The sequence below is a fragment of the Bos mutus genome, chromosome 19, assembly GCF_027580195.1.
Source record: "Bos mutus isolate GX-2022 chromosome 19, NWIPB_WYAK_1.1, whole genome shotgun sequence".
Classification (NCBI taxonomy): Eukaryota; Metazoa; Chordata; class Mammalia; order Artiodactyla; family Bovidae; genus Bos; species Bos mutus.
In genome coordinates this window covers 39216837-39235982 of record NC_091635.1, presented here as the reverse complement: position 1 = coordinate 39235982, position 19146 = coordinate 39216837, and the positions used below count along the sequence as shown (strand labels likewise).

At 39.8% G+C, this 19146-nt stretch overlaps 2 protein-coding genes across 5 annotated transcripts in view; one reads left to right on the top strand and one right to left on the bottom strand.

Annotated features, from left to right (window-relative positions):
- Positions 1-14056, bottom strand: part of SMYD4 (SET and MYND domain containing 4) — a 40064-nt gene extending 26008 nt beyond the window's left edge. For all 4 annotated transcript variants that reach the window (XM_070390253.1, XM_070390250.1, XM_070390251.1 and 1 more), the window contains exons 1-2: positions 13765-14056; positions 12859-13004 (exon numbers count right to left, since the gene is read on the bottom strand). In XM_070390253.1, the coding sequence (XP_070246354.1) occupies positions 12859-12992 (134 nt within the window). In that variant the 5' untranslated portion in view covers positions 12993-13004; positions 13765-14056. The remainder of the gene's footprint in view (positions 1-12858; positions 13005-13764) is intronic.
- A 119-nt stretch (positions 14057-14175) lies between these two features.
- Positions 14176-19146, top strand: part of RPA1 (replication protein A1) — a 45157-nt gene continuing 40186 nt past the window's right edge. Inside the window, exons 1-2 of the mRNA XM_005888249.3 lie at positions 14176-14331; positions 18289-18339. Of these exons, the coding sequence (XP_005888311.1) occupies positions 14299-14331; positions 18289-18339 (84 nt within the window). The 5' untranslated portion in view covers positions 14176-14298. The remainder of the gene's footprint in view (positions 14332-18288; positions 18340-19146) is intronic.

Sequence of the window (19146 nt, the reverse complement as noted above, 5' to 3'; positions counted from 1 at the left end):
GAACAGTAATAACAGGAAAACTCTTCTTGCCTAACAATGACTATTCTTTAATCTTAATCCAAAATGATGACAAACTCAATGTTATTGTAATTGGTCTTCAGTGTAATTAAGAACTAAGCTGTAATAACTCATTCTTTCTTGCAGAACCAACTTTAACTCAGTAATTAAAAGTTTTGAAAAGCAAATGGATGGTCTTTTTTAATATTTCAAATTTTCTTTTGGAAGGTTAGGATAAAAAATGTGTGGAAGTGAGATGAAAAACGTTTTTCTTTGGGTGTGGGTGCACTCTGTGGCATGGTAGGTGTTAGTTCCCCACCCAGGGATTGAACCAGTGCCCCTTGCTGAGGAAGCTCAGAGTCTTAATGGATGGACCACCAGGGAAGTCCAAGATGGAACAATTTTCTGGTTAATTTTTTTTATTGTGGTAAATATTTTAAAAATTATCATTTTAACTATTTCAAAGTGGACAGTTTAAGTACATTCATAATGTTGTGCAATCGTCACCACTATCCATTTCCAGAACTTTTTCACCAGCCCAAACTAGAAGTCTGTACTCATTAAGCAGCAACTCTCTAGTCTTCCCTCCCTCCAGCCTTGGTAACCTCTATTATGCTTTCTGTTTCTATGAAGTTGTCCATTCTAGGTACTTCATATAAGTGGAATCATACAGTGTTTGTCCTTCTATGTCTGGCTTGTTTTACTAAGCATAGCATTCCCAAGGTTCTTTTTTTCACCGCTGAATAATATTCCATTGTACGTATATACCACAGTTTCTTTATCCATTCATCTGTTAGTGGACATTTGGGCTATTTTCACTCTTAGGCTATTGTGAATAATACTGCTCTGGACATTGGTGTGCAAGTAAATCTGTTCAAGTCTCATTTTCGGTTCTTTTGGGTATAAACCCAGAAGTGGTACTGCTGGATTCCATAGTAATTCTAGTCTAAAATTTGAAAAACTGCCATATTGTTTCTCATAATGGCTATACCATTTTACATTCCCACCAACGGTGAACAAGGGCTCCAATTTGTCTGCATCCTCACCAACACTTTTTAATTTTTTTTTGGATAGTAGCCATGTTAACGAGTATTAGGACAATAAGGTATCTTGCTGTCGTTTGACTTGCATTTCCCTAATGATTAGTGATGCTAAGAGCATCTTTCCATATGCTTATTTCATGTGCTTATCTTCTTTGGAGAAATGCCTATGCAAGTCCTTTGGCCATTTTTAATTGGGTTTGTTGTTGCTGTTCTTGAGTCTAGGATTTCTTTATACAGGATATTAATCCCTTAGCAGCTATATGATTTGCAATATTTTCTCCCATTCTGTCGGTTGCCTGCAGACAATTGCCAACAGAATAAATACTCTGTTGGTATTGCCACTTGAGGCACTAAATATTCCACTTTTCATGAAGTCTGATTTGCTTGTTTTTTCTTTTGTTGCTCATGCCTTTGGTTTCAGAGCCAAGAAAAGATGCCAAATCCAATGTCATAGGCTTTGGGCTTATGTTTTCTTCTAAGAGTTTTATAGTTTTAGCTCTTAAATCAACTAAATTACTTGAGTTATTTTCGAGTTAGCTTTTGTAGATGGTTTAAGGTAAAGGTCCAACTTCATTCTTTGGCATGTAGAGTCTAACTTGAAAGCAGATAGAAAGAACCAAGCTCTTTCCTCTAGCCATGCCTTCTCTTTCTAGAGCCCTAGAGAGGTAGAGCCTCTTATTAGCTTGATAGGCAAAGCAGAAAGGCCCAGCCCCAGCAGAGCGTACAGAAGATAAGAGCTGAGAAGCTATAGCTTAATAACTAGCATCCATTCACACGTGCATATTTTTTTTCCTGAAAATAAGTGCAGTCATCATGGAAGTTTACCTCTAAGTATTTCACCATGCCTCTGCTAAGAATAAGGACATTCTCCTATATCTTGATATTGCAATATCATTATCATGCCTAAAAAATTAACTCTAATTCAAATATCATTTAAAATTTCTCCATTATTCCTAAAATGTCTTTTTTTTTTCTTACCCCAACCTGATGCAGGATCAAGGTTCTAATTACTGCACTTAGCCATTATTTCTCTTTAGTGTCTTTTGATAGTTTCATGATTTTTGTTTTATTTTTCATGACTAAATTTTCTGAAGATTCGGGCCAGAAAAATGTTCTACATTCTGGTTTTGTCTCATTGTTTCCTCATGATTAGATTCAGATCAAACAATTTTTGCCAAGAGTATTAGTACATTATTAAATCTGTATACTTTTTGCTGTTTCAAACCAGGAGACACATAATATCAAGCAGTCAGTCCGACCACCACTGGGGATGCTGTTTGGTCATTTGATTAGTGACTGTTAGATTCCTCCAATATAAAGATAACTTACCTCTTGTAGTAAGTAACATTAATAAGTAATCTGTGGGGCTTTGAGGCCATGGGAATAATCTGTTTCCAGTGATCTTTCTTCTAATGGTTTGAGCATCCATTGATGATTATTGCCAGAATTCAGTTATTACATTGGGTGTTACAAAATGGTGATTTTCTAATTTTATCATTATTTTTAAACTTATTAATTAGCATTCTTATGTAAAGACAAATGTTGCCCCCTTTTCTTCTTTTACTTATGTATTTATTTGAATATCACCATGAACTTAAAAAATTCATTTTTATAAACCATTACCATCATCATACTTTTTGATGCTCAGACTGTCCTAAATTTGGACAGTGGAAACTCTCCAGACTGGCTCCTATGTTATTTTTATTTACATAAATCCATTAGTCTTTGAGCATTTCCTTGATTTCTGGAAAGTAGTCCAGCTGTACCAGTATAAAATCAAAACAAATGGAAAGGCAGTGAGTACAGATAATAACTCTGTTAAGGATTCCCTAGGACACTGCAGATTATCAGTGGGAGAGGTTCACTTGTCTCAGGAGGTCTTGATATTGACAAAAGGCATCTAATTGGAGAAAATATTCCTCAAAGACTGTAAATGGCAAAAAAGAAAAGTGCATGCCTGGCTTTAAGCTTTAAAGGCCCAATTCACATTTTCCTTTAACAGGCAAGCATATGGGAATTAGAAATTTAAATCTTTTTTGGTCATTTTAGATTATGATTGGCTAATTTTACAAACAGCTCTCCAGAACTAACTTGTTAAGTAAAGAAGTTTGGGGATGAAGTAGTGAGAGATACACAGAACAAATAAAAACAGAGGGAAAAATTAACTTCAGGGAAAACAAGAGCTGTATCAGAAAGGAAATGTAATTCAAAATATACTTTGTGGTTCACATGATATCTACAGAGACATAATGATATACACAGTGAAAACTGGTTTAACCAGTATCATATTCTATTAGCTATACAATTGTGGATCACAACAGACTGTGGAAAATTCTGAAAGAGATGGGAATACCAGACCACCTGACCTGCCTCCTGAGAAACCTATATGCAGGTCAAGAAGCAACAGTTAGAACTGGACATGGAACAACAGACTGGTTCCAAATAGGGAAAGGAGTACGTCAAGGCTGTATATTCTCACCCTGCTTATTAAACTTATATGCAGAGTACATCATGAGAAATGCTGGGCTGGATGAAGCACAAGCTGGAATCAAGATTGCTGGGAGAAATATCAATAACCTCAGATATACAGATGACACCACCCTTATGGCAGAAAGCAAAGAAGAACTAAACAGCCTCCTGATGAAAATGAAAGAGGAGAGTGAAAAAGTTGGCTTAAAACTCTACATTCAGAAACCTAAGATCATGGCATCTGGTTCCATCACTTCATGGTAAATAGGTGTGGAAACAATGGAAACAGTGACAGACTACTTTTTCGGGCTCAAAATCACTGCAGATGGTGACTGCAGACGTGAAATTAAAAGATGTTTGCTCCTTGGAAGAAAAGCTATGACCAACCTAGACAACATACTAAAAATCAGAGATATTACTCTGCCAACAAAGGTCTGCCTAATCAAAACTCTGGTTTTTCCAGTAGTCATGTATGGATGTAAGAGTTGGACTATAAAGAAAGCTGAGCACAGAAGAATTGATGCTTTTGAACTGTGGTGTTGAAGAAGACTCTTGAGAGTCCCTTGGACAGCAAGGAGATCCAACCAGTCCATTCTGAAGGAGATCAGTCCTGAATATTCATTGGAAGGACTGATGCTGAAGCTGAAACTCCAGTACTTTGGCCACCTGATGTCCTTGGAAAAGACCCTGATGTTGGGAAAGACTGAAGGTGGGAGGAGAGGGGGATGACAGAGGATGAGATGGTTGGATGGCATCACCAACTCAATGGACATGAGATTGAGTAAGCTCCAGGAGTTGGTGATGGACAGGGAAGCCTGGCATGCTGCAGTCCATGGGGTCACAAAGAGTCAGACATGACTGAGAGACTGAACTGAATGAATACATTGTGAACTATAATATAGTTATGACAACAGAATGAGGGAAAAACAAAAATATACATGGAGAAGGCAATGGCAACCCACTTCAGTACTCTTGCCTGGAAAATCCCAGGGACAGAGGAGCCTGGTGGGCTGCCGTCTATGGGGTCGCACAGAGTAGGACATGACTGAAGCGACTTAGCAGCAGTAGCAGCAGCCTGCATGTGAATTGGGAGTAAGAGAGCTAGATTTGGCATCTAAAACTAAAAACTCAAAACTAACATTATTACCATACTGTTTAGCAATATGAAATTAAATACTGGAAGAAACAGTGAAAATAATTTTAAATATCAGTCTTTGGGGAACAGAAATGGGGGAAAGTAAGACAGAGAATTGCTGTTTTTCTTTATAAGCTTTGAAGTATTATTTGACTTCTTACATTATATGCATATTCTGCTGTGCTATGCTTAGTTGGTCAGTTGTGTCCAACTCTTTGCAACCCCATGGACTGTAGCGCACCAGGTTTCTCTGTCTGTGGGATTCTCCAGGCAAGAATACTGGAGTGGGTTGCCATGCCCTCCTCCAGGGGATCTTCCCAATCCAGGGATCAAATCCAGGTCTCCCACACAGCAGGCAGATTCTTTACTGTCTGAGCCACCAGGGAAGCCTGATATGCATATTACTCTGATGAAACACGAACTAAAAAAGGAAAATATTTCCACTTAATAAGGTACCATGTCTACACAGTTTTACAAGATTTTCTACCCGCTTTAAAGAATCAAATAATCCCTACAATACATGAATTATTTCAGAGCACATAGAAAGATGGGAAACTCTCCAATTCAAGCTATGAGGCTACCATAACCCTGATACCAAGAGCTGACAAATAGAGCACAAAAAAGAACATGCCATCTAATACCATTTCAGAACACAGATATAAAAATCCTAAAAATAACATCAGCAAATTGAATCTAGCCATGTGTTAAAAAAAATGATAGATAATAACCAGAGTTTACCTCCAAAACAGTTCAACTTTAGTACATCTACTGATACCAATTTTGCATTAACAGATTAAAGGAGAAAAAGAAAATGATCATTCCTCTTAGAAGACACTAATATATAAAAAGAAAGAACTGATAAAATCCAGCACTTATTTATGGTGGAATGTAAGGCAACTTCCATAAACTGAAAAGGGTATTATATAATACTATATCCCTGTAGCAATGTCCTAAATGGCTATTACTATTCAACACTGCACTAGAGTCTGGTCTAACTAATGCTATAATTAAAAGGTAGAAGAGCTACAAATATTGGAAAGGAAGATTACTGCTTGCAGATATACTTCCTAAAAATTCTAACTGGACTGGCATAAAAATGATGAAATAATGTGAAAGCAGTTAGGTGGCCTGTTACGATTCCTAGGTTATGTTTATACCATCGATCATCAGTTAGATAATTTAATTGGGGGTTAAGTCTTATTCACAAGAACAACAAAAACCTTTTAAGAAGTAAGAATAAATCTGAGAGGAAATGTACAAGATCTGTATAAAGAAAATGATAAAAAAAATTTTACTTATGGACATAAAAGAAGCCCTAAACATGTGGCAAGATATACCCTTTACTTGAATGAGGAAATTTAATATTGTAAAGATGTCAAATCTCCCTAGATGAATCTATAAATCCAACACAATTCCAAAAACCCAATGACACTTTTTATTGAACTTGACTGTCAATTCTGAAGTTCACATGGGGGAATTGTATATAAAAATAGCCAAGATAGTCTTGAAAAAGAAGAATGACCCTGTGTGTGTGTGGGAACTTGGCTTAACAGAGAGCAAAGCCACATTTGTACCAGACTTTTCTGCCTTCAAGTGCTCTTTCTCACTACATCTGGTAATAAAATCTCAGGGGAAACCATTTCTTGTGGTTGGAGGAGGACTGACCCCAATTTCACAAGAGGGTTGGGCATGTGGTACAGGCCTGGCCACTCAGAAGAGCCCACGCCTTTGGTTGAAGGGGTATGCATGCCACCAAAGATAGGTTGATCAGAGTCCAACCCAGACATTTTTTTTTGGCCAAAACTCTTGGAAAAGATGACCTCTTTTCTTGTAGTTATTAAGCTATTATCAGGGTGTGCTCAAGGCTACCAATGGCTATCCTGAGTACCAGGGGGAGAGAGTGCCTGACAGATGAAGAGATGGGAGTCTGATGACATCTTCTGAGCTCCTGGACACAACTTTGCGAAAAAATAGGCCTGCCTTTCTGCACATCCTAGTTTCATAGCCTGTAGATTTCCTAATTTGGGCTGGGTTCTGTCACTTGACTGAAAGAATTCTAATATTACACTATAAAATCACAGTAATTAAAACTCTTTGGTTTTGGCACAGAAATAGAGCCTAGGAACACATTTACAGATAAGTAGGAATTTAATTTTTAATAAATGTGGCATTTTGAAGCACTGGGGAAAGGATGGACTATTCAATTAATGATGTCAGGAAATCATCTGGGGAATAAAACTTAAAACATTCCCTCACATCATATACAAAAAATAAATTCCAGATGGATTAGAGAGCTAAAACTAAAACACAGAGTTACCAAAAGAGTAAGAGGAAAATAAAACATTTTTTATAATCCCGGGGAAGAGTAGACTACCCTAAGACACATAACCCAGAAGCCATAAAAGAAAATGACAGATATGGCTGTATAGAGGTTAAAACATATACACACAATTTATGCACGAGAGACACCATGAGTAAAAATTTTAAAAAGATAAACAATAGACTAGGAGAAAAATTAGTAGCATGTACCATAAAGAAATACATAGCCAGAGTCATGAAGACTTCTTATGAACGAGAAAGATAAATGATCCACTAGAGAAATGGGCAAAGGACAGGAACAAAAAATTAACAGAAGAAACAGAAATGGGTAACATTGCAAATGGTGTTACTGTAACTAGTCATCAGAAAAACGTGAATTGAAACGTTATTTTGTCCTTAAGGGTGCCAAAAATTAAAGACTGTTGCTTTCTAACGCTGGTGAGAGTACGTTTATGATAAATGGGTAAAGCCTTCTTGGAAGACAATTTGGCAGTATTTGTTAAATTTTCCGTGCTTATAACCATTGATACAACAAATCCTCTTCGAACAATCCATCTTAAGTTCTAAATATATGTACAAAAATATACATATAAGCTGTTCACTGCAACAGTTTTGTAACAGTTAAAAAAAAAAAAAAAAAACCCACAATACTATTTTACCATTTCCCAAACACAAGAATCTTACAATTTAACACCATTTACTCATCTTGCCCTTTGAACTACTGATGTCATGTCTTTGAAATGTTTTAAATCCCATAAGACGTTAACATCATTGTTTTATTTTTGTCATCATTTTAAGTAATTAATTCAAAACTATTTACCCACATACATACCTTTTCTGGTGCTTTTCATTCCTTTCTGCAATCACAATGCTTCCTAACCTGAAGAACTTACTTCAGTATTTCTTAAAGCTCTGATTTGCAGAAGAAACAGTCTCTCAGATTTTTCTTTTGCATTTATTTTTGAAAGGTACTTTAATTAGGTATAGAATTCTAGGTGGGAAAGTTTTGTCTTACTTTGTTTTTCTTTCACCACTCTAAATGTGCCATTCAGGTGTCTTCTAGCTTCTATAGTTTCACTGAAAAAAACTAGCCATCAGTCATATTCTTACACCCAAAAGGACAAAGTACATTTTTTTTTCTTTGGTTATTTTTCAGATTTCCTCTTTTTTTCACCTTTAGTTTTGAGCAGTTTGAGTCTGATGTCTCTAGGTGTGATTCTATTTATGTTTACACTGTCTGGGACTTGCTGGGCTTCTGGAATCTGTGGGTTGATGTCTTATCAGTTTTAGAAAATCTTTGGTCATCCTTTTAGAATATTGCTTCCATCTGACTCTCTTCTTTACTGACACTCCAATTACAGGTAGGTTAGACGTTTGATTGTATCCTATATATCTCTGTATGCCATACCATTTTCTCCATTTTCTTTTCTTCTTGTGCTTTATTTTGTTTTTCATTAACCTGTAAACCACTTTCCTAATCTAATTTTCCACTACATCCAATTTTCTGTCAAGCTTGAGAATTAAGTTGATTTTAATTACAGTATATTTTGAATTCTGAAAAGTCTACTTTTTTGCCTCTATTATTTAAAAACTACTTTTATTGTGGTAAAATACACATAGTATAAAATTTACTATCTCAACCACTTTAAAGTATATATTCAGTAGTAGTATATACATTCATGTTACATGACCATCGTCAACATCCATTTCCATAACTTGTAAAACTGAAACTCTAAACTCATGAAAACAATAACCCTCTATTTCCACCCACCCTCAGCTCCTGGCAATCACCATTTTACTTTCTGCCTCTTTGATTTTGACTACTCTGGACTACCTGAATTTGATTTTTTTTATAGATTCTGATTCTCTGTTGCAATCTATTTTTTCATCCACTTAGTCCATCTCCCCTAGTTTCTTCAACATGTTAATCAGAGTTATTTAAAAGTCTGTATGTAGATATCAATCGATCTATTTCTAATGTTAATTTTTTTTCCTCTTCATTATTGGTTATTTTTCTGCCCCTCTGCATGTTTAGTAAATCTGTGTTCCTGACACTGTGTACAAAAAACATAAGGAAGCAAGACAACATCTTCCACTGTCAAAGTGTCTCCTTTCCTATCCTAGACAGACAGAGTATGAGGGCTGGCCTACATTTATCCAATCAAGAGTTGAACTGGATCAGTGTTGGGCTACAGGCTTACTAAAACTCAGTACATCTGTGGTTTCCTCGGGTGTGGATCTCCTGAGCTTTTGGTTGAGAGACTAGAAGGTCTCTTGTCTCCTCATGCATGAAAGTTTTGGTCTCTGCATGTTTTGAACTAAGATTTTCTTTTTAATAACTTTTTTTTGGTTTTGGCTGTGCCACGCAGCACGTGACCAGGGATAGAAAATGTATCCCCTGCAGTGGAAGCAGAAGACCACTGGACCTTCACGGAGGTCCCTAGGATTTTCAACTTACCACGACACAGGTGCAGAATCCAGCAAATGGCTTGAGAGGAAGATTGTATGTGTGTTTTTTGTGTACAAAAAGCACACAGGAAAGACGTATGGCCAGTGATCTGGAGGGCTTCCCTGGTGGCACTAGTGGTAAAGAATCTGTCTGCCAATGCAGGAGACACTAGAGACTCACATTCGATCCCTGGGTTGGGACGATACCCTGGAGGAGGGCATGGCAACCCACTCCAGTATTCTTGCCTGGACAATCCTATGGACAGAAGAGCCTGGGGGCCTACAGTCCATGGGGTTGCAAAGAGTCAGACATGACTGAGTGACTGAACCTGGATGTCTACTGGACATTGCCAACTGGAATATGAATCGTTCAAGCTCCTTCCCAAGACAGCTCCACCTGCAGCTTTCCCAGGTGTGGAAATTTCATCCTTCTACCTTTGCCCTGTAGGTCTACATCACGAGAGCCACTTTTGACTTCTCTCATTCTCTAATACACCATATTCCATGTGTCAGGAAATGCGATTAAGTCCACCATTGGAATTCAACCACTTCTCATCCCCACTACTACCACCCTGGCCCAAATTACTATCACCTCCTCTCTCACCTGGATTAAAGCAATAATCCTCCCAACAAGTCTATCTATTTCCATTCTTGCTCCTCTTATGAAAGTGAAAGTCGCTCAGTCATGTCCGAGTCTTTATGACCCCGTGGGCTATACAGTCCATGGCATTCTCCAGGCCAGAATACTGGAGTGGGTAGCCTTTCCTTTCCCCAGGGGGGATCTTCCCAACCCAGGGATCGAACCCAGGTCTCCCGCATTGCAGGTGGATTCTTTACCAACTGAGCCATCAGGGAAATGTTCCTCCTATAGTATACCCTCAACACAGTGGTTAGAGCAATCCTTTAAAACAGGGATCAGCAAACTTTCTCTAGAAAGCCAAAGAATAAACATTTAGCCTATATGGGCCAAGAGGTAAAAATCAGGCTGTTATATACATACTTATACAACAAAAGAAAAAACATGCTTTTATTTGCAAAATTCAAAATTAATAGTAATAACCGAGCACATTTTTAAACAAGGTCTACTAATGAGAAAATGAAAACCAAAAAATTTTTAAAGGATCCCATTTTGCTAAACTGGAGCTCAAAGCCAATGTCCCCCATCATCAAATTGACTACAAATGTTTATCTGTAAAAACCATTCTTAGCTGAAGGCCACACAGAAACAGGCAGTGGGATGGATTTATCCTGTGCGATGTTGTTTGCTGATATCTGTTTTAAAATATAATCAGATCATATCATTCTCATCTCAAAACTGCGTTAATAGTTTTCTATTGTTGTGTAACAATTGCCACACATTTGGCAGGTTAAAACAATACCCATTTATTATCCTCAGTTCTGTAGATCACAAGTCCAGGTGGGCTTGCCTGGGCTCTCTGTTTAGGGTCTTAACAGGCTGAAATCAAGGTGAGCTCTTCTACAGAAGGTCTGGGAAAGAATCTGTGCCTAAACTCATTTAGGCAGTTGACAGAAGCCAGTGCCTTGCAATTGTGTGTCTGAGGTTCCCATTTCCTTGCTGGCTGTTAGCCAGGAAGCACTCTGGGCTTCCAGAAGCTGCCTGCATTCCTTGTCATGTGGCTCCATCTTCAAAGCCAGCCAAAGCGCATTCAAATCTTATGCTTTGAATCTCTCTGATTTCCCTTTCTGCTACCAGCTGGGACAAACTCTCTGCTTTTAAAGGTCTTGCTTGATTAAGGTTATGCCCACCCGGTAATTATATCTCAAAGTCAGCTGGCTTGGGACTTGCATTCCATCTGCCAAATCCCTTCCCAGCAGTGTTTAGGTTAATGTTAGATTAAATAACCAGGGGACAAGAATGGTGGGGGTGAGGGGCATTTTTAGAATTCTTCCTACCACATGCTGCAATAACTTCCCACTCAGAGTAAAAAGATAAGGCACTAATAAAGGGCCCACTTGATCGGGAAACCTGCTCCCAACTCCCATGCATGTCCCATTACTCCTCTGATAGTATTTCCTACCACTCGCCCTCTGGCTCACTTTGTTTATTCACTACTACCTGTTCACCCAACTTGCTGTTTTTTAAACCAGGCCGGATACTCTCCCATCTTAGGCTCTCTGCCCAGAATTCTCTTCTGTCAGACATCTACTTTGCAAACTCCTGTATGGCGAAGACTCTGCTCCACTTTTGCTCTTTCAAGAGGCATATCTGACGATACCATTTAATACTACAACCTGTACTCTCGTTCCTAGCACTGGCTATTGCCCCCACCCCATTCAATTTTCCTTTTTTCAACTGCACTTATCACTTTTAACATATTATACACATTATGATGTTTATTTCTGTTCCTCCTTGGTAGTAAGGATCTTTGTCTGTCTTAAAAAATTCATTTATCTATTTTTGGCTGAGCTGGGTCTTTGTTGCTACCTGGGCTTTTTCTCTACTTGAGGTACGTGGACTTCTCATCGCAACAGCCTCTCTTGGTGCAGAGCCTGGGTTCTAGGACAAGTGAGCTTCAGAAGTTTCGGCACACAGGCTCAGCAGTCGTGGCTCCCAGGCTCTTGAGCACAGGCTCAACAGTTGCGGCTCACGGGCTTAGTTGCTCCGCAGCATGTGGATTCTTCCTGACCCAGGGATGGAATCCGTGTCTCCTGCATTGGCAGATTCTTTACCACTGAGACACCAGGGTATTTTTTTAAATGATGTGCTTTTGGTTTACTAAGCACCTAGCACAGTAGTTGGCATGAAACAGATGTTCAATAATAATTCACTGAACGAGGTTTTGGGAAATTGTTTCAGTTTCTTATACACATGTGTGTACTAGGTCGTGATGTACAATATGTTTCTTATTGAAGAATGTAGTCAAGAGTGTTTTAAAACTACTTAGGTTAGACTATATGACCTCCATGGTTCTTTCCAAATAGAATTTTTTAATTTCTATGTGCAGCCACTGAATCTGCACTGTATCCTTTGGGATATGGCAAGGTGTACAGCCTAGTAACTACCTCAAGGCATGACTACTGAGACATAATGCTGACAATGACAAAGCTAACAAGCATCCATCCACCTGCCAATGCAGAAGACTCAAGAGACACAGCTTCAATCCCTGGTCGGGAAGATCCCCTGGAGAAGGGAATGGCAACCTGCTTCAGTATTCTCGCCTGTAAAATCCAACGGACAGAGGAGCCTGGTGGACTACAGTCCAAGGGGTCGCAGAGAGTCTGACATGACTGAGCACACACATACCTGTTCTATTGATATAATAGGTTAGAAAGAACTGTGGAAATAGCAAGAACTGCTGAATGCCCCAAAAGAGAAAAATCTGCACTTAACTCTTCCATCAGAAAGAGATATAATCTGAGAGGAAGTCATAAAAGAGAACACTTTCCAGATCAAAACTTCCCTGACTGAAGCTTTCATTCACTTACTGAAGAAGCGGAGATGAGTGAAGAAAGAGATCGTGCAAAGTCTCTGCTGTAGAAATGGTGACCTGAATGGACTTGGGGAGCAAAGACCACTTCTGAAGTATGTATGATTTCCACTCATCCACGGGCAGATCCATGCTACTGTAGATCTAAAAAATGAGTGAGAAAACAAGGAATTCAGTTTTCTACAAATGCATAATTTCAGAAAATCGATTTCATTCAAGCAAGCATGAAGCAACAAAATCAGATCTTGTAGTCTCTTCCTACAGTTGTTTACATGCCAAGCAAGGATGTATCCTCTCCCGCACCAATTCACATCCCTTCATTCAGAAATATTTACTGAAAACTGACTTTGTTCCCGGCATCGTATTAGGAAACCGTTATACATGATGAATCAGATTTCTTACACAGTTCAGTTTTTTCTTTTCAATCCCGAGGTCACTCCTTTAGTTCAAGCCCTCACCATTTCTTGTCTGGCATTCTTTCTCGAGTGTCATTAGTCTTCAGGCCCTCTGACTCCCCCTCCCCGCTCCCCCTTCCCAACTTAGTCCATCCTCCATACTGAGACAGATGTCAATTCTCTGCCTTAAATTCACCGATGCTCCTCCTAGAACTTAGGGAAGCCCAGTGCAAACCCTTTATTATTTGACCCCTGGCCCACTTTTTGATCAAGTCTCGCTTTTTCCTCTATACCCTACTATCCGAATTTCCACACATCCTTCAAGATGGTGGAAATGGTTCCTACTCCGGGAAGCCTTCCCTGATTTTGCCACCTGTGACGACAGGAGCACACTTTGCGTCTCTCCTGGGGCCCAAACCACGTCTACACTGAGTTAAGGCTACGCACAGCAGAAAACTCCCTCGACGTACTGTGCTCCCCTCTGGGAGTAGAGACCAGGTCTTATTTACCTTGAGAGACCCCCCACTGTGCCAAGCTCAGGGTCTGGCACCTGCGGGAGTTCAGCTCGGGGTTGCTGAAAGAAGCGAGTCACTGCTTTGACCACATTCAGTAGCAGAATTATCAGGGAACCCCTCGAACACGCCTCTGGGCCAGCAGTCTGCGGCTGCCAGCCAAAGGCCGAGCGCGGTTCGTTTCCTAGGGCCCGAGGGGCAAGCTCCCGGAACCCCTCCGCCCTGCGCCCTTGGCGGCGCCCGCGTCACGCTTCGCGCGCCCCGCGGCTCGGCGCCCCGCCCCCAGGCCCCCGCCATCCCGCAACAAGGCCCGGGACCCGGACTCCGGTGGGTCACGTGAGCCGTGTGCCGCGCCTCAGCCAATGCGGTGGCTGCTCGGCCCTCAGACCGCCCCGTGCCGTGCGCACGCCGGGAGGCGGGGGCGGTTCACGCAGCTCCTCCGGCCAATCGCCTTGGAGCGCGCGGGTCCCCGGGAGTAAAGCCAGGCTTGTGTTGGGGGAGCCGGAGCGCGGGAGTTGTTGCGGCGGAACCATGGTGGGCCACCTGAGCGAGGGGGCCATTGCGGTGAGGCGACGCCTGCGAGCTGGGCGCGGTCCGGGGTGGCTGTGGGCCCTGGGGCCGTGCGGGTGGAGAAGGGGGAGAGAACACAGGAGCCGGAGTGATAGCGGGGGCTGGGGAGGAACCACCGGATGACTCCCTAGAATCATCAGTTAACGTATTTTTATCGTCATCTTTTTAAACATGCTCATGTTTTTCCTGCTTAAGGAATTGAAACAAAGTAAACTATTGATTTCCTCCCATCTCTCTCCTGCAGCCACTTTTTCTTCTTCCCTTCCCCCATCCGCAGCGAAACTTTCTGCAAGAGTTGTCAGTTTTCAGTTCTTTTCCTTGCCTCACATTCCCCTTTAACCGACTCGAATTAGGCACTCCCCTCCCTGATCAGTGTTCTTGCCTGGAGAATCCCAGGGACGGGGGAGCCTGGTGGGCTGCCGTCTATGGGGTCGCACAGAGTCGGACACGACTGACGCGACTTAACAGCAGCAGTAGCTCCCTGATCGCTGTAACCCTGGCTGAAGTCAGCAGTGCCTCCTGGGGTTGTTAAATCCAACAGACACTTTTGAGATCTAAATTTATCAGTTCTCAGCAGCGTTTGACTATTGGGCAAAGCTTTCTTCCGGTAGCATCCTCTTTTTTTGGTTTCTATGGCTCAGCTTGGCTTGTCTTTCCCCGTCTTATTTTCAGATCCTTCTGTAAATTTTTGTTGACTCAAGGCTCAACCCTAGGCCCTCTTCTCCCAAAACAATAAAATTACCGTCTCTATGTCAGTTGCTCACAAGTTTTATTTTTTGTCCAGGGCCAGCTTTACTCTGAAAGACAAACCTCTATCATCTGTGTACTTGATATCTCAAAGACATGTTCCAACATGTTCCAAAGCAAATCTAGTATCTTCCTAAATTTGGGCCTCTGCTGTCCCCTGGCTGGATGCATGGCACCATTATTCATTAAGTTATGCCAGCCAGAAATGGTCGAGTCATTCTTCCTATAAACTCTGTCACCCTGGCTGTCCAGTCCGTACCTAAGTTTGGTCTGTTATGCCTTCACCTATGTCTCAAATCCAGCTACTTCTCTCCAGGCATACTGGCACCCTTGTTTGTGCCTGGCCTTCTCGCTTTTACCCAGCATAATCTTCCTCCTGCCATTCCTAACACAGCATAAAGTAAATTGTAAATTCCTGGTATATTTCATACTCCTGCCTTCCACAGGGGCTTTGAACATTCTTTAACCTGTGCCTACTGCCTGGGTGGTGCTTTTTTAAAAAAATTATTATTGTTATTAGATTTTTTATTTTTTATTGGAGTGTAGCCAATTAACAATGGGTTGTTCTTCATTCTTCTCCTGTTGATTAACATAATCTTCCAAGTCTCCACTCAGTTACTTCCTCAAAGAACTCTTCCTTGACTCACTTTGCTAGGCTTAAGTCAAAGTATTTTCAGATCCTAATTCCTGTTTGTTCACCTATTATCTGTGATTTCAGGCAAGATATTAAAGTCTGTCTTTCCTCTTCTGTCACAGGCTAATCATACCTAGTACCTGTTGCCTATGATTAGTGGAAGGATTAAATGAGCTATTAAAGTGCCTAGTCCATGTCTGATACATAATAAATGTGCATTACTTGTTACTTTTTATTAACAGTCGCAGATATGATTTTACATTAAATATAGGTCATTTCATTAATGTCAGTTCCTTTCTGTCTCCCCCCCACTGGATTGTAAATGCTCTGAAGCCTGAAATCTTGTTTGGTTTTTTTTTTTTGCCCAACACAGTCTGCCCGATTCCTGAAGCAGTGCTGGCCAGTATTAGGTGCCCAATAAATGTTTACTACTTGCGTGTGAGGCAGTGAAAAGAAAGGGACAGAGGTGGATGAAGAGGCACAGTTGGCAAAGTGGAGTGAATATTTTAATACATTAAAAATAATTAACCTTGAGAAGTGATTGCAAATTGTAGTCCTTGTTTCCTTTATAGCCGCAACCCTGCATCTTTAAGACAAATCAGGAATTGTTCTTTACTTTTAAAAACAGTGACTAAGGTATTATTTAAATAATTTGCTGAGTTAGTTTTTGTCACGTTCAGAATTGTAGTATTACTTAGATCTTGTTCATAAACGACAATGAAAATTTATATGTGTGTTTTGGTAGAGAACCTTTGTCAAATTTCTCATCTAAAGCAAGTAATATTTTAGTTCAAAAGACATAGACCCCCAAAGGGCAACTAACGCACACAAATAGTAGGGACATTTTCAGCAAGAGCTAACATGAGAGATTATTCATGAAACTATTGTGGTAAATAGAACAAATAGTATTTCTATCTTAAGTAATTAGGTAATACAAAGAAAGGGGAAGGGAACTAATATTTTTGATCATTTCCAATGTGCCAGATATTTCATTATAGTCAGTACTTACAGTAACCCTGTAAAGTAGATTTTTATCATTAACCCCGTCTTACAGACGAAATTAAAATGCAGAGAAGTAGTTTGTGCACGAGCTGAGGATTTGAATGCATACTTTTGAGCATTGCATTCTGTTGCTTTGTGTTTTTTTCCTTCCAGTTTTACGGAGATATAATTGAAATACCGCACTATGTAAGTTTAAGGTGTAGGGCATAATGATCTGAAACCATTACCACAGTCAGTTTAGTGAACATCTGTCACCTCATACACATGCAAAAGAAAAAATAGTATTTTTTTCCTTGTGATGAGAGCTCTTAGGATTTACTCTCAATAACTTTCATATTTAGCATCATTATATTAATCCTGTTGTACATTACATTGAGCCTGGTACTTATCTTACAACTGGAAGTTTACCTTTTGAATAGATTTGTTCAGTTCCTTCTCCCTCTACTTCCTGCTTCTGGTAACCACAAATCTGATCTATTTTTTTCTTTGAGTTTGTTCATTTTTGAAGTGTAATTGGCCTACAAGGTTAGTTCCTGGTGCACAACATAGCGACTTGATATTTCTGTACATTACAAAATGATCACCATCGTTGCTTTGTATTTTTACTAGCAATGGTAATTTGGAATGTTTAAGTCAGTTCTGTCTTAAGTGTATATGTCGTGTTATATGTCCCAGAAGAGTAAGTCTTATATTCACTATTTATTGATGACACAAATGTTAAGAGTAGTAAAGAAATACATGTATTCTGTTTTAGACTCAGATAGAACAGAAAGGTGCTTGATGAAATTACTAACCTGCCCCTTCCCCTAATTCTGTTCCCCAGTAATGGCTACTTAAAAATCAGACTTCTTGGCAGTCCAGCAGTTACAGTTCTGTGTTTCTAGTGCAATGCACGGGGCTCAGGTTCAATCCCTGGTCAAAATCTAAGGTCCCACATGCTGTGGGGCATGGCCAAAATAAAGATCACATTTACTGAAGTTTAATTAGATTTACATAAAGTAGAAATTATGTTGCATAAGATTTGCACACTATTAGTCTGTAATACATCCAGCTGTACACAGTAGTACATCAAGCCATATGCCGTTTGATGAATTTGGACAATTCAAAAAGTATAGAAGGACACAGTGCAAGGTCTGCCTCCAACTGGATGATGTATCCCCCATCACCCAGTTCCTCTTACAAGAGGCAACTAGTGGTATATAAACATTTTCTTGAGGCTGCATAATACTCTGTTTTAAGGGTTTGCTATACTTATTTGTCTGATTCCCACTTAATGGACATTATAGGGAAATAAATGTGCTATTATGAATAATGAGTACATATGTGATACCAGTATTTTATGAATACATACATGAAGTAAATGTATATTGTTGGTAAGTATGAATCCCACTTTTATAATTTGTCCAGAATGATAAAGAACTTAAAGTGGATTCTCAAATGGTAAGCTCTGAAAGGAATCTTTTACTAATGTTATCTGTGGTTTGTTCCAGATACCAAACTAAAAATACGTCAAGTTTTAATCATGATTTGAATACCTGTCTCACAAGAATCCGTTTTTACTTTTTCAGGCCATCATGCAACAGGGAGATACATCTATAAAACCCATCCTCCAAGTCATTGTGAGTATCTCCATATTTTTATGTCAAACATTTTTTGAACTTACATATAATTATAAATTACATTTCATAGAGGACATACAGTCCACTTTAGGAAATTTGTCCACTCTAAATTCTCTTCATCATCACAAAATTAGTCCAGTCCATGTTGTAACTCTGAGAGAGAAACTGGGCTTTATTTTTCTGTTATGTTAGTCAGAGTTTGATCTCTGGAGGTTCCAATTTGAAGCTTTGCTTTTCTCTTCTTTCCACAATTGGTAGATACTGTATTGCTACCCATTTTTATTTAAGAAAAGTATCATTTCTGTTTTTGCTACAACATTGTTGTTATTCCCATTTCACAGATGATGAAACAGGCTCAGAGAGGAAGCAACTTGTCCAGTTTATACAGTAGAAAGCAGTAGAACCCTGATTTGTACCCAGGTGGTCTGACTCCAGAGCCCACCTGCTGAACCCCTGCTCTTGATTATCTCATCTTAGGAACAGCTTTCTAACCCAAGTTCAGTGCGTCATCATTCTGTTATTCATAAATCTTGCCTTTGTACCTGTCATTTTTTAGCCTTCTAGATAAAGTATTAGAATCTTATAACAAGAACACCTGCTACCTGTGAGCATCTGGAGATTAAAGGATTCCTATAAACCCTTCAAAGTCAGTAGAGCCCAGAGTGAAATAATCTCTACATAATATAGAATGTAGGCTTTCCTGGTGGCTCAGCAGCAAAGAACCTGTCTGCCAATGCAGGAGACTTGGGTTCGATCCCTTGGTTGGGAAGATCCCCTGGAGAAGGAAAGGGCAACCAGCTCCAGTAT